The following is a 15,257-nucleotide window of genomic DNA, read 5'->3' as shown; positions in this document are numbered from 1 at the left end:
TGAACAAGGCTGAACCAGGTGGTCATTCAAATTTTCATGTATTCATTTGTTGTACTTATTTACTGAGGGTATACTACACTCCAGAGACTGAAATTACAATTAGATATTAGGGATATGAAGACTAATATGACACAGACCCTGCTCCCAAGAATTCTCAGTCTAAGTAGAAGGCAACAGACATTAATAGATGATGCTATCAAGGAAGTCTGTAGATGGTTCATTAGAATACAAATGAAGAGGCCTGGAAAAGGTTCAAAGATTACCTAGAAAGAATCATGAAATAAAATGTAGTGCTGAGACTAGTGCCTGGCATATAGTAAGCGGTCAAGAAGTATTAATAATGATTGCGGGGGGTGGGGTGGGGGTGGGAGATAGACAGGGAGGCAGGAAATAGCCCAGTGCACTTGGTTAGCATAGTAAGTGTGAGATAAGAAGTGTTTCACGAAGAACTTGTATGCTGTCACCTATCCAGAAGTGAGAAAAGGCCTGCACATTTCCTTTGGTCTTAGTTTTCTGTTTCACAGACAATGGGCTTCACACTTTTCCCTCATCTATTTGTTGAAAGGAATCTGAATCAAAAAGCTAATATTCCAACAGGAAGCAAATATATCATTTGCTACAAAGAGTTTAAAAGTATAAGCTCAACCTTGTGGCCAGTGTCTCCAGATCCTGCTCAAATCAATTAAAATTATTCAATAGGTCTTTAAAAAGCTGTGGAGCAATCAAAAACATAATCTCCAGTGTGTGTGTATGCTGGGAATGGCATCCAGGTGGGGGTGGTGTAAAAGTCACTGCTAATGTGTATGGATTTTGTTTATTGGGTGATAAAATAATCTGAAATTGCTTGTGGTAATTGTACAGCTCTATGAATGTACTAAAAACTACTGAATTATACACTTTATATAAATTTTTAAAAATATAAAGTGAATTGATAAAGCTGGCGAAGTGATTAATAGAATATAAAACAAAACATAACCATACATAAGATGACCTAGTTCCAAAACTGGTCCCTAAAAACATTTTAACTTTTCCTTCCAATAGATACTTGAGGCCAAGGTATTTCAATTTCAAAGTGGTTCACCATTCTGACAAATATGTTTGACATGTCAGAACCCATTCACTGTTGATGAAACACAATTGAAAGCGTGAACCTTGTTCTTCCCAGGCCAATTTAGCCACTGGTGCCAACACCTTCAACTTGCAAACTCAGTGCCATTTAATTCTCAAGCCCAATCCTGACTCAAGGCCTGAGATGAAGGTAGGAGGGAGCCCAGAACATTCACATCTCCCTGTTCCCACTGGATTTGACTGCATTACATACCTTTGTTTCTGTCTGGCCCTTTGATTAGTCCTGATTATGTCACCCAGTAGAACTGAGCCATTGTTTTCAACCTCAGAGGCTTGCCTGGTCGGGCCCTGATTCTTTCTCGAGGGTTAGGCTCTACCTCTCCTAAATTCTCAGGCACGAGGTAGGGTTTTCCCCAACTGGGAAGACCATGTGTACGATTTCAGGTCACACCATCACCTTGAGATTTTTGCTATTCTACACTAGATCAAATCTTCTTAGGCAATAAGCCCAAGTTTGTTCCTCTTGGTAGGTGGTAATTGAGAGTGCTGACCCCTTCACTTGGGGCTTCCCTGGTGGCTCAGTGGTAAAGAACCCTCCTGCCTTGCAGGAGATGTGGGTTTGATCCCCAGGTTGGGAAATCCCCTGGAGAAGAAATTGGCAACCCACTCCAGTATTCTTGCCTAGGAAATCCCATGGACGGGGGAGCCTGGAAAGCTATAGTCCATGGGGTTGCAAAAGAGTCGGACATGACTTAGTGACTAAACAAGAATAACCCTTTCACTTGGGGTCAAGCTCAACAACCAGCTCAGCAGTCTTAATTTCAGAAACCAACTAGTTTGAACTTCCCTGGCAGTTCAGTGATTAAGAATTCGCCTGCCAATGAACGGGACGTGGGTTTGATCCCTGGTCTGGGAAAATTCCACATGCTGCAGGGCAATGAAGCCTGTGTGCTGCAGCTACTGAGGACCTACCACTCTAGAGCACATGCTTCCAACACGAGAAGCCACTGTAATGAGAAGGCTGCTCACCGCAACTAGAGAATAGTCCCTGCTTGCTGCAACCAGAGAAAGCCTGTGCAGCAGTGAAGACCCAGTGCAGCCATAAATAAATAAATAAACAAAAACTAAAAGAGAAGAAACCAACTACTACTTTTGCTTTTCCATCTCCAGAAATCTACCGCTGAGATTTCATCAAGTCTATGGCTGAGTCTATCAGAGTTGTGACATAAAGATACCTGGCACAGCGATGCAATACTCAATAAATGCTAGTTCTGTCCTTGCTTTCGTATCTGGTCGATTTAAACTTGCTCTACTTACCTGGTGTACACAGTCTAAGAACTGTAGGAAGATTGGAGTGAAACCACTGCCCTGACAGCTGAGGGTCAAGCTGCTCCGCTGACTGAATTTATGACCAAAAGAGAGCCACTCCTTTTCGACCAGCATCCGGAAGCCTTCAAGTGTCCTATAAAAGGGATCACTGAGTAACTGAACCAGGGAGGTCACCTAGGGCACAAGCAGGTTGGATACTTCATTACTTTCAGTCCCGAAAAATTCCTATTGCTAAGTAAGACAAAGCACTTCATTTTGATGACAGCTACTCTATAAGCAAAGTTATCTGGATGGCAAATTTGTTCACTAACCTGTCCAGGACAACTAACTGTATTAATTCTACAAGCTTTCCATTAAAAAGTAAGACTCAAATTCATTTTGGTTACATTTTTCTACAGAGAATTAAGGATTTAATCCTTGCCTGGCCAGTTTGCTGACTGTGGCTTTCTCCTAGGTTAATCAACAAGGTCAGAGGATCACTTCAAACCTACATCTTCTGGGAGATGTAGACTAACATTTTCCTGTAGATTATACCCACACTTTGGCGTGAGTAAAGAAGGGGCTAACAGAACCAGAGAAAGAACTGACAAAACATAGGAGAGATGGTCTGTGTCCCACACTGCTGGTCACGCTTGCATGGTACATCTGTGGTGATGCTCCATGGAGCCTGATGACCTGAGTCAGAGTGCCCAGGCTATGGAGGGCCTGGGAACTCCTGGCACAGAGCCTTTTGATGGATACCAGGTGCTGTTTAACAGAGGACCTTCTCTGTCCATAAACACATTAGTCATTATACGAAAGATTCACCTGCAGAATTTTAAAATAATTCAGTTGAAACACAAATATAAAACTATCAGAAAATATGGTTTAATAATTTACTTGTGCAGTGATGTCCCAGCCTTCTTCCAAACACACCAAAACTGAGGAACCATTCTCAAGTACTTCTGAAACAACCACAGCCAGCTGCAATATCCTATGAAGCTAAGAAAAAGGAACAGAGGCCACATTTAGACAAGTGCTTTCTGAGCACCAAGAACAGACACACCTGCTATCAACCTTAGATAATCAAACAAGTTAGGAATAAAATATTTCAACAACAAAGAATCATATAAATTTTAAACAATTAAAACTCTTCTTCAAAATCAAGATTAAACAATGACAAAATTTAAAACAATGTGTTCAAGGGATACATAATGAAATAAATTGAGCTCACAAGATTCCCCTCAAAACTGAAGAGCTATAATTCTATGGAATGGCAAAGACAGGTTTTTAAGTGGCCCTTGCAATACAGTTATTGGATTTAAAATTTCTTATTAAGTGGTATAGTATGTTTTATCTCAGAGGGCTGCACAACTTTGTAAATATACTAAAATGTATTTTTCATTTTTTTATTTTAACTGAACTGTACACTTTTTAAATTTTAGAAACCTCTCATATTAGAGAAAATATCTATACCAAAAATCTTAGGAGAAAGAAAAATATTACAAAATATATATAAAATGCATCTCCCTAGAGAAATTATAAAAGATATTGCTTCTATCAAATGTGAATTGTACACTTAAGTATTTGTACTGTGTATTAAATGAGAAGAAAACTTGCATTTGTGCTCAGCTTTTTGAGCCAAGCCAATTGACTCAAAGTCCCTAATGAACAAGGTTGTGAGCAGAGCATATAGATCTCAAAACTAAATGTGTAACATTCTGATTAAAAAACACTTTTTAAAGCCTCACTCGACATAATTTGTAGAATGAACCCAGCTTGGAATTTAAACACCCCCACCAACATATTTTAAAGAGCTAGGCTATTTTAAAAACAGCAACAAGGCACGTGTCCCCTCCAGGAATGGGAAGCTCCTCACCCAAAAGTTCCTATAACACAACTATTACCAGGCCTGAATTCTCTTGGGCTTAGTTAGCATTTGCTCTAAGTAAACTTTTAAATTGCCAATATCCGAAGTGGGGCAATGTTTTCCATTGTTTTTAGTCACTAATTTCTGATATGGATCCACTATGAAGTAAGGAGCAGAATGCACAATAGCAGAAACAGATGGATAGGTAGAGTGGTGGGAATATTTTGGGGCTGGGGCTCATAGCTTAGGAACAGAAGGGGACTCCTGATCGCTCAGCTTCCATGGCTACTTCAAAGTATACTGAATTGCCTTAACAGTAACTAACACAGCCTCACACAGATTTATAGCTAATTATATATGTGGCTGTTTTCCTAGAGTTTAAGTACCTTGAGAATAGTCACTGCCCTGGGCGCTTACATCATTTCCTGGCTTTTTTTTTTTCCCCTTTTTAGTCCCGTGTACTGTGGGAAACAATCCAGTTTCCTCCTCAAGCAAGGAAGGGGGAAAAAAAAGAGGTCGGAGACTTGGAGGTTGATGTAGACAGGGGGAGAGGGGCTGTGCACTCCTGTGGGGGGAGGAGGAGTAATGAACAAGCACGAGGGGCCTACAGACACGGCTGTACTGCAGAGAGGCTCTTGGCCAAATGTCTGCATCAGTGTCTGAAACATGCATGTCATAAATACCATTCTTTCTGTGGTTTGGAAGACATGTGGGTTATGTGCTGGCATACCTATTTCCTTAATTTCTTGATAGGAGTTCAATTGAAAACATCACAAGACTGACTTAGCTGAAGGAAGGATAAGTGGTTTTTCCTAAACTTTAAGAAGGCTTCAGGGCATCCAATGTGCCTTTGGTGGGCTGGTTTGGGGGATGAATCCAAAATCCAGAGAGATGGAACAGGTAGAGACAAAAAGAAAGTGAGAAAGTAAGAGGAAAAGGCCCTTGGAGCCACATAGAAGTCACGTTCTGTCCTGAATTATCACTCTGCTAATGACAGACCAGAAGCCTTATAAATACATGTTGATTAAATTTGTTACGTATCAAAAAGTTTCCACCTAAAAACAATAATCTTTCTTAGCCTCCTATGGAGACCAAATTTCAGTAACAGAGAAAAACCCAAGGAAGAATTCCACCCCTGCACCTCCTACATCACGTGGTGCCCTGGAACTGAAAGGCCTTTATAGAGGACACACAAGAAGGGGAGAGTGTCAGGTAGTGGGGAATACAATATTCTTTTCCTCAAATATCAGTTCTGTATATCCCCTTGGGACTCTTTTCACTTAAGTTAGAAGATAGGCTGCTCCAAATATTACCTGTGGGAACCACTCAGAGTCTCCCAGGGCTCTTAGGAAGGTCACTTCTGAGTCAGCAGGGATGGCACTTGGAACACAAGCCCTCATCAGCTTTTTGAAACTGGCTTTCACTTGTCGGATGTCATGATATTCAACAGGCACAAACTCACAATTTAAAGCAAATTCTAACTTGAAGTTCTGTGGATGAAGATGCAGAGAATTAGGCAGATGAAGTGTAACAGGTAAAAGAGCAATGTTCTCAACAGGGCAATGCTTAATAATATACAGTCAGTTGAGGCCAAGGAGCTGCAGGGGCTGCAGTGGGTCAAGAAGGTCAATCTTGTGCGGCTAATGCGTCAGTATTGCTGGAAAGAGATATTCAGTAAGGTCTAGTGGTTTGACTTGATTTCTCACTCTGAGAACTTGAAAAGGCTACTTGTAGACTGGAATCTATCTGATGGAGCTTATAGCACCAAATAGAAGCTACTTATAAGGCCATGAGGATTTCCCTGGTGGCTCAGATGGTAAAGCATCTGCCTACAACATGGGAGACCCGAGTTTGATCCCTGGGTTGGGAAGATCCTCTGGAGAAGGAAATGGCAACCCACTCCAGTACTCTTGCCTGGAAGATCCTATGGACAGGGGAGCGTGACAAGCTATAGTCCATGGGGTCGCAGAGTCGAACACGACTGAGAGACTTCACTTTCACTTTCTTATAAGGCCATGAACCGGGAAGTCTAAAGAGGAACCAATGATGCATGACTAATCCCACACTGTAAACTAAATCTCCCTAAGATGTGCATTACAATTAAAAGGTAATATGCTATTGAGATTCCAAAGCTCTACAACTTAAAGTTTATAGACATACACATTTGTTTCTTATTATGCAAGTAAAACATAGCCACTGTGAAAATGAAAAAAAAAAAAGAGTAAACATTGAGAAGGAAATAGAAATCACTGTCTCACTGTCCTAAGACTACTAATATTGTAGCTATTCTTTTAAAGCCAATAATAAAAAAATGATATACAGTAAAACATGAGAGGCTTTGTTGATTTCTAACTTATGGACAATTTTTTCCACTCAAAAGGACATATATTTAAATCTATATTTATTTGAGTACTTTTACTCAAAAATTCATACGGAATTTTTGTACTTTTAATCCACATGGAGTTTTTCCAGGTGAGTTTTCAATATTAACTAAAGAACACTAAATTGATGGCTCACTGAAATAGTTTATTCTGATAATCTAGTTGCCTACTTCTGAAGATTTAAAAGTTCTCCAGCTTCTTATGGCAAAGAATGAATGAATTTTCTCATGTTCTTTTCACTCTTCATATCCTGCCCAAATTACTCAAAACTGGATCATCTGTTTTCTGAAGACTGACTATACAATAATGTGAATGTGATTAGCATTACTAAAGTGTATGTTAAGACAGTAAATTTTATGTTATTTGTATTTTACCGCAACTAAGCAAAATTGCTGCCAAAGATTATATATAGGGTCCATTTCATGTTTTATACTGGCTAGAGTATTTTTTCAAGGCCTATAAAAGTTTTCAAATAAAAAGCAAAAACTCCCAAGTATTTTTTTCCTTTAAAGAGCATTTCCAACATATATTAAGAAAAAAAGTTTCTTTGTCTTAGTAATTCTACCTTAAGGGATCTACCCTAAAGAAATACTCTAAAATGTAGGAAAAAATCCTCTAGTGGATTGTATTACATCTCAATAAAAAATAAAAATAAAAAAGCTGTATGCTACTCTAATTTTACATACAGATGATAAAGAAAAACAGAAAGGAACTCATGTTCTCAAACTGCTAGGTTCTTTATCTCAAGCCATAACATGTCTCCATGTTGTATAATAGACTTCATAATTATTTCAATCATTGGATAATTTTCCAAATTGTTGGATATTTTAGTTTCTTTATCATCTATGTGTAAAATATCAGTCATATTTTCAAGTTTTTTTAAACTTTTGCTTTACTTTAAAAGCTATATACAATTTAAAACATTTATTATAATCCAGATATATTTACCCAGATATTTGAACATTTATATTCCTGAGTATAGTTCCCTGTGGTATACAGGTCTTTTTTTGTTATCTACTCTATTTTTTAAACTTTTTATTGAAGTATACTCTACTAAATTGATTTACAGTGTTGTGTTATATAAATTAAAAAAAACCAACAACTTCTAATACATAAAAAATAGTTTATTTTTCAGGACAACTAGATTCTTTTCTATTTCCCATCTACACTTGAGCTAGGTATACTTACCTTAAGAGGCTTCCCTGGTGGCTCAGAAGTTAAATAATCTGCCTGCAATGCAGGAGACCCAGGTTTGATCCTTGGAGAAGGGAATGACAACCCACTCCAGTATTCTTACTTGAAGAATTCCACAGAGAGAGGAGCCTGGCGGGCTACAGTCCATGGGGTCACAAAGAGTTGGACACGACTGACAGAATAACACTTTCATACTTACGTTATAAAGCAGGAGTTATCAACCATAGTGTTGAGACAGGCACTGTTAGGTTATAAGGAATTTGTCACCAAGATATTAAAGTATATGAATTAAAAATGGTAAATAAAGCCAATTCCAGATTATTTAGAATAAGTCACTCTCACTTACTGGTCTCCTGTGTTTCCTTTTGCTGGGAGAAAAAGGTGTGGAGCTGTAATTAGGAAGCACTGTGCTGGCTAGACTGAGGCACACATCAAACAGACATGCACCTGCAATCTATAGACGGAGTTCAATAAAAAACAAAACGTGAATGGAATACACAAAAATCCTAATAACTAATGTGCCAGAAATTATGTTTGGGATTATGGAATTATGCTTTTTAAATATAATATTGTATTGATGAAAGAAAGAAGGGAGGGAGGAAAGGAGGAAGAGTCTTAAGTGGCTAGTCTTTTTTACTTGTATATGCCTGATCACACAGCTTATTTGAAGACTGATGTGCAAAGGGAATGGCAGAGATGAGCATTCAGGAGACAAACCTTGGGGAGTGACTCAGGTCATAAATAAGTGGTTAAGTGTGAAAAGTCTGTGTTCTGGGAAAGACACTGGTGCCAAGGAGGCTGTGCAGGCCTTCCTGGGCTACTGTTGAAAAGTGTCCCAATTATTTTCTGGACATAAGATTACCTGTTGTATCAGAAGACACACGTGCATATTTAAAAACTGAGCATTACCCAGTGGTTTCATTCTACCCTGAAGCCTGGAGACTAAGTCACTACAGCAGTCCAGGCAGCTGGAGAAGTGCCAGCAAAGCTAGATTGCCACGGAGGAGCTGACTCAGGCTCTGGCATCCTTTGGACCAAGCCTGAGGGATCCTGCTTGCAGCCTCCATTCTTCAGTTCAAGTGAAGGTCTGCCTAGATTGTCCAGTGCTCACTGCATCCCTGGACTAAACTTGAGAGGATTTCTTAATTAATAAATACTTTTTATTTCCCACACACCTGTCTGTAACGATGAAATTTATTTTGTAATGTGTGAATTGCAAAACATCAAATCCAGAAGAATTAATGTTGCTTTTGGAGATAGAGACTGTCTTTACAATTTAGAGGACTTGAGCACAGTGAAGCTCTTTAGCATAATAATTGAAAAGTAAGAATAAAGTTGATTATCAGCTAATTAATATTTTACATTTTCTGACATGTCTTAGAGGACATGTGTCTCTGTAACCTATGAAGGGCAATCTTGGCCTTCCCTTGCTTCCACATGCAGTGCCATACTCCTCTTTCTACTCTTCTTCCTTCCTACAGCTTTATCAATAGGTTTATGAGGAACAGAAACATCTGTTTTGCCATGGGCACAGATTCTGGAAGCTGAACTGAGAGAGGAAAACCACAGCTTGAATAGCCTTCTTCCTTTTAAATACATACTCCCTAACAGTCTTGATGATTATGCTGATTTTCAAAATGATCACGTACCACACTTCTTTACCCATTAACAATGAGTATTACTCAGCCACTAAAAGGAACAAAATTGGGTCATTTTGTAGTGGTGTGGATGAACCTAGAATCTGTCAGACAGAGCAAAGTAAGTCAGAAAGAGAAAAATATTGCATATTAATGCATATATATCAATCTAGAAAATGTTTCTGATGAACCTATTTGCAGGACAGGAATAGACACAGAGAATGGACTTGTGGACAGAGTCGGGGAAGGAGAAGGCAGGGTGAATTGAGACAGTAGGATTGACATATATACACTACTATGTAAAAAACAGAGAGCTAGTGGTAAGCTGTATATAATGGGGAAATCAGCATGGTGCTCTGTGATGACCTAGAGCGGTGGAGGGAGGCTCAAGAGGGAAAGAATACATATATGCTTGTATCTGATTCATGGTGTTGTGCAGCAGAAACTAACTCAACATTGTAAAGCAATTATCCTCCAATTAAGAATATCCTATGATAAACCACAATGGAAAAGAATATTAAAAACACACTGTATACACGTGTGCACTGAGCTTAGTGGCTCAGTCGTGTTCGACTCTCTATGACCCTGCGGACTGTAGCCCGCCAGGCTCCTCTGTCCACGGGGCTTCTTCCAGGCAAGAATACTGGAGTGGGTTGCCATGCCCTCCAGGGGATCCTCCCAACCTAGGGATCGAACTGGGTCTCCTGCATTGTAGGTGGATTCTTTACCATCTGAGCCACCAGGGAAGCCTCAAGCAATTATCCTCCAATTAAAAAAAGTATCCTATAATAAACCATAATGGAAAAGAATATTAAAAAAAGAATGTACACATTATGTGTAATCAAATTGCTTTGCTGTAAAATAGGAATTAACATTGTAATCAACTATACTTCAATAAAAGAAAAAAAATGATTATGAATAAGCACTTTTTTCATGGGTAATAAATATGCATGTGTGTGTATGCATACGTATCTCCTTCTACATGAGTACAGGTAGACATACATATGCAAACATATTCATGAGATAATTTTTTTGAGATTGATTATTAACTCCAGGTTAAGAATCCAAGCTGCAAAAAAAAAAAAAAAAAATTCTAGGAAAATTGGTTTATGAAATAAGTTTTAGAAGCTGCCTTCCTGTATCCATGAAGTTTCTAAGTGAGAAAAAGAAATCTTACCCTTAGCTGTGACTTCTCACCAAATATATAAAGGGCTGCTTGACGTTTCAAGAGCTGGTTTTGCAGGTAAGTGCTGTTACTGAAGGAGGTCGAGTGATCCTTGCCTGCCAGCCGGGCGCCAACATCAATAAAGGATGTTGGAGAGCTGATCAGGCGAGTGCTAGAGCGAAGACTTGCCCAAACACCTTCACAAAAGTCAAAACAGTTGAGTGAGATATTCTGATGTGAGAATGCCATTGGATAGGAAAAAAGATGCATGCTCTGCGGGTACGGTTTTAGAGGTAATAGCAAATTAATTCATCTAAGTAATCATGTATCATATTGGTCATCTGCATCATATAAGCATTATTCAGCAGAGCATTTCAAAAATCATTTGGCTCACAGGAACCTAAGAAATCACCCAAGTCAATTCTATTTTTGCATACTGATGTAAATTCAGTATTTATAAATACATAGTGAGATCATAAATAGAGTGCGCTGACACTAGGAAAGAAAAAAATGTGGGCAGGAAAAAAAAAATGTGGGCAGGAGGCAATAATGAAGCCTAGGAAAGAGAACATGGGAGTAAATTCCTCATGGCTTCAAGAAAGAAGTAAGGAACATTCTTCTGCTTTAGTCATTTCAATAAGAAATCCACATTAAGAAATAAATCAGAACTTTACTAAACCCACTAAAATTTGAGGCTGGATTTAGAACTAATATTTGCACATTATGCCAAAATGATGTAATTTTAAGTCAGTAAAGATTATATTTTTATCTTTTTTCCCCCAGTATGCAGGAAAAACAGTGAAAAGTTATAAATTTAGTAATGCGCATTTCACTCTTAGGAGGCTTTATTTAAGAGGGACAGTCAGAAGCAGATGTCTTCTAAGGGAAAGACGAAGCTAAGCTACTAGGAAGAATCTCATAAGTTGATCTTAATTATATTAATTAGAAAAATCAAGCATTTTATATGCAAGTTAGATCATCAAATATTAAATATTTAAACACAAAGGCATATAATACATCTCGAATTTGACAGAGGCCCTTAGAAATGCCCATAGACTGTGGTGTCAGGCTGGTGATGGAGTCACAGGGGTACATAACACTGCTACTGCTTCCCTAAGGTGCCTTCTTTAGCTCTTTGAGAAATTAATCTTTGACAAATATTAAATCAAGCCATGTTTCTAGGTGACCAGAAGTCACCATGATAATGTCACATCTGCTTCTCTCTTTATAAGCGTCTATAGGGTCAGAAGACCAGTTCTCAAGAAAAGGTTTTGCAATTTCTGCTTAACATGGATGAATCTATTATAACCTATGAGTTTTCTTAGATACTATGACAAGTGTTAATTTTTTTGTAAATGAAGTCACAGAGGAAATTCAGAATGTGGATGAGAATAAAGAAAATGATTTGACAAACAAATGTGAAAAAATTCACTTGTAACATATGCCTTCATATGAAGATGGTTAAAAACAGTGATACATCAGGACAAATAATACAGTACCTTGATTATGGACTCTTCCCTTAGCTGAAGATTTGGGATTGGACTGAGTAAAACATTTATCTCTGTACCCATGCACTGGTAGGTAAGATTAAAGAAGGAAGGAGGAATGAAATGTACATAGCAGCAAACATCAGAGCAAATTGCATAAGAGAAGAACAGGTTAATTTTAAAAATTAAATTAACAATAGGAAAATGTAAATATAATAAAAGCAGAAGATTTGATTAACAAATAAAAAGCTTATTTGATTAACAAATAAACAATCACACAAAAAGATGAACTGAGTGTCTGTTAAATGAAATTTCAGCACTTGTTTATAAATATTATAAGCACAATGAAATGGACAGCACAGCAAAGAGTGCCACTAAAAAATTATACCAAATGGAATAAGCTTTTAGAGGTTGTCATTTGGTGAGAAACAAGTTTTTATAATAAAATTAAGGAATTTGGGGAGGGGGTGAATGTTAGGAATACATTGGTCCTGGTACTTAATGAGGCTGACTGATTCGCAAATAAGATTTGCTATATAACATGTTTATTCTTTGAGCAAGGTCATCATATCAGGAGTGAAGCTCTACCAACCATTTGGAATAACAAAGGGCATGTTTTTGCAGTAGAGCAGTAAGCATTGCCACACTATCTTCTTTTTTCTCTTTTCACTTGGAAATTCCATTTATTTTCCGTAAGCCGATAGTTACGTACAGCAAAAATTTATGATCCTGTGACAATACCCAATGCCACAAAAAATATAGCTTGTGATGGCTGACGTAATGACTTCTCCTAAAATCCCTACTTGCACCAAAATGATAGGTAGTATCAAAGATAATACTTTTGTAATTTGAGTAATTTTTTTTTTCTGATACAACGTGCTTCGTGACTGTGGCAAACTTTACCTGGTAATAACAAACATGGTGAGAAGTAAGTCACAGTTATATTCTTTGCTGAGCAAAAGAACTGCTCAAGTCACTTAAGGAAAAGGATTCTGTACTTACTAAGGATTGAAAACATTAATGGCAGGATAATTAAGCTATCTATTTCAAAACTGCATAAAGTACGACATAATTTGATAAAAGAAAAATCCTCAGACATGATCTTTCATTTCTGCCTCACTCCTGTGGAAACAGGAAATGAAGGGTTTCAGTAGCCCAAAGAAGTCAGAAAGCTCAGGGCTGCAGAGGTGCTGGCTGATGGTACACAGAAAATGCTGCTACAAGACAGAACAAAGACCTGGAAAAGGCACAGGCCTCCCGTGTGCGAGCCTACTAGTCTCCTTTCTGTCAAGGTTCCGAGCTTTCGTACTGAAATACAAATCAGTCAGTGCTTCCTTACAGTGATGCCTGAGTGGTTGGTTCCCTGATTTTGAGATATTATTCTCTAAATATATCATTTTATTACGCTAGTCCCTCAGCCTAGAATGACCTCTCCCATTTCTTTACCTGACAAACTCCTTATTCCTTAAGATCCAGGAAAAATGTAAACTCTGAAAAGCATTCCTGACTGTCCCTAGAGTTGTAGAGAGCTCTATTTGAACTCTGATCCCATAGCACACTGTGATTATTTGCACATCTTTTTCTATTTGACTGTGTGTTCCAAAGGGCAGAGACCTAATCACATTTCGTCTTTGTTGTTGCTGGCTGTGCCATGCGTCTTGTGGGACCTTAGGTCCCCAATCAGGGATTGAACCTGGGCTCTCAGCTGTGAAAGCACAGAGCCCTAGCCACTGGACTGTCAGGGAATTCCTCACACATAGTCTTATCTCCATGCTAAGAGCCTGAAATGTAGGTACTGCAAACATTTGTTGATTGCGTTTTTTTTGAAAATTGATACATGTGAGCTGCTGTGGTTCTCTACTATATCCTGAACTCAGTTATTTGCCCTGAAAGAATAAAAGGGATGTTACACTTTAAAATAATTAAGTACTTTCTCAAACAGAGCCTCATTAACGAAAAACTGCCAAGTATTTATCACAGAGCAGAAAATCAGCAATGAGAAACACAGCCTGTACTGATATAGGGCCAACACAGGACTTAAACAACCATAATTCCATCTGGCAATCATGTTACCCAAAGGTATGACACTAGGTACTGGTGGTGAGGTCTACTTATTTTCCTAAGTGATTCTCAGGTGTCAAATAGGTGTCCTGAGCATGTTAACACCAACCTGGAGGTGTGTGTTTCCAAACTGCAGAGTCCTCCTTAGTGGTTTGTGAAATGATTTTAGAAGGTCAAACTGTATTTTTAAAGAAGTGAAACAGATTAGAATGGAAAAAAGGTATGTGCACTGCTTGTGGTATATAGATGAATATTGTTTTGTGAAACTTTTGTTATAGTCTATATACATTTTGCATACATATACAAATGTATATGTATACATACAGTAAGAAATAGATTTTATATCCATAAGCCGTGATCAAAAAAAATTGAAAGTTATTGGTCTAGGCCTAAGGCACATTTCCTTTTTTTTTTTTTTTGGCACATTTCCTTTATCTGCTTGCCTTTTGCCAGTGAGGAGCAACCCGACTTAAGGCAATTTACATTCAAATATAGACTTCCCTCCCATTTCAGTAGAGTATTATGAAACGATAATGACAATAACTTCAATAATAACAATGGAACTGACATTCACTGAGCTCCTATTAATAATGAGCCAATTACTAAGTTAAGTGCTTTACATATATTTCATTCATTCATTATAACCACTTGAAAGCTAAATTACTATTATCTCCATTTTACAGATAAGGACACTGAAAATGAAGAGGTTTCCTAAGTTGCTTACTATCATACACTAAGTGGCAGGACCGCAGTTTGAACCTGAATGTAACTGAACCAAACTCTTAGTGTCTTGTTACCTAAGCAACCATGTGGCCCTGGATCTGTCCAGGAGGGTCTGGATAGAGGTTGCTTCAGGGAAGAAGTGGTCTAGTTCATCCCACCCATGGGAATGCAGTGTTGTTCAGAGTGTGAGAGTTTCCTGAGCAATGGTATTATTCTCTCTACTCTGTTCAGAACAAAGCAAGGAAAGGAGGAGAAGAGATGCTAGGGTTGGATGTGGGGACAGCGTACTATATTTATCAATGTAACCTTATGCCTAGCAAAATGCATGAGGCGTAAGTTATACTCAGGGAATGCTGCACTGAA

The 15,257-nt window shown here is 38.3% G+C and overlaps 1 protein-coding gene across 1 annotated transcript in view; it reads right to left on the bottom strand.

The window, feature by feature from the left end:
* The window catches only part of SBF2 (SET binding factor 2), a 410,909-nt gene that overhangs the window by 32,275 nt on the left and 363,377 nt on the right, over positions 1-15,257 (bottom strand). Inside the window, exons 30-33 of the mRNA XM_043481847.1 lie at positions 10,636-10,820; positions 5,560-5,736; positions 3,277-3,378; positions 2,386-2,571 (exon numbers count right to left, since the gene is read on the bottom strand). Coding sequence (XP_043337782.1) covers positions 2,386-2,571; positions 3,277-3,378; positions 5,560-5,736; positions 10,636-10,820 — 650 coding nt within the window. The remainder of the gene's footprint in view (positions 1-2,385; positions 2,572-3,276; positions 3,379-5,559; positions 5,737-10,635; positions 10,821-15,257) is intronic.

The sequence above is a fragment of the Cervus canadensis genome, chromosome 11, assembly GCF_019320065.1.
Source record: "Cervus canadensis isolate Bull #8, Minnesota chromosome 11, ASM1932006v1, whole genome shotgun sequence".
In the NCBI taxonomy this organism is placed as follows: Eukaryota; Metazoa; Chordata; class Mammalia; order Artiodactyla; family Cervidae; genus Cervus; species Cervus canadensis.
Note: the sequence above shows the minus strand (reverse complement) of the source record. Positions and strands in the feature narration are given on the sequence as shown.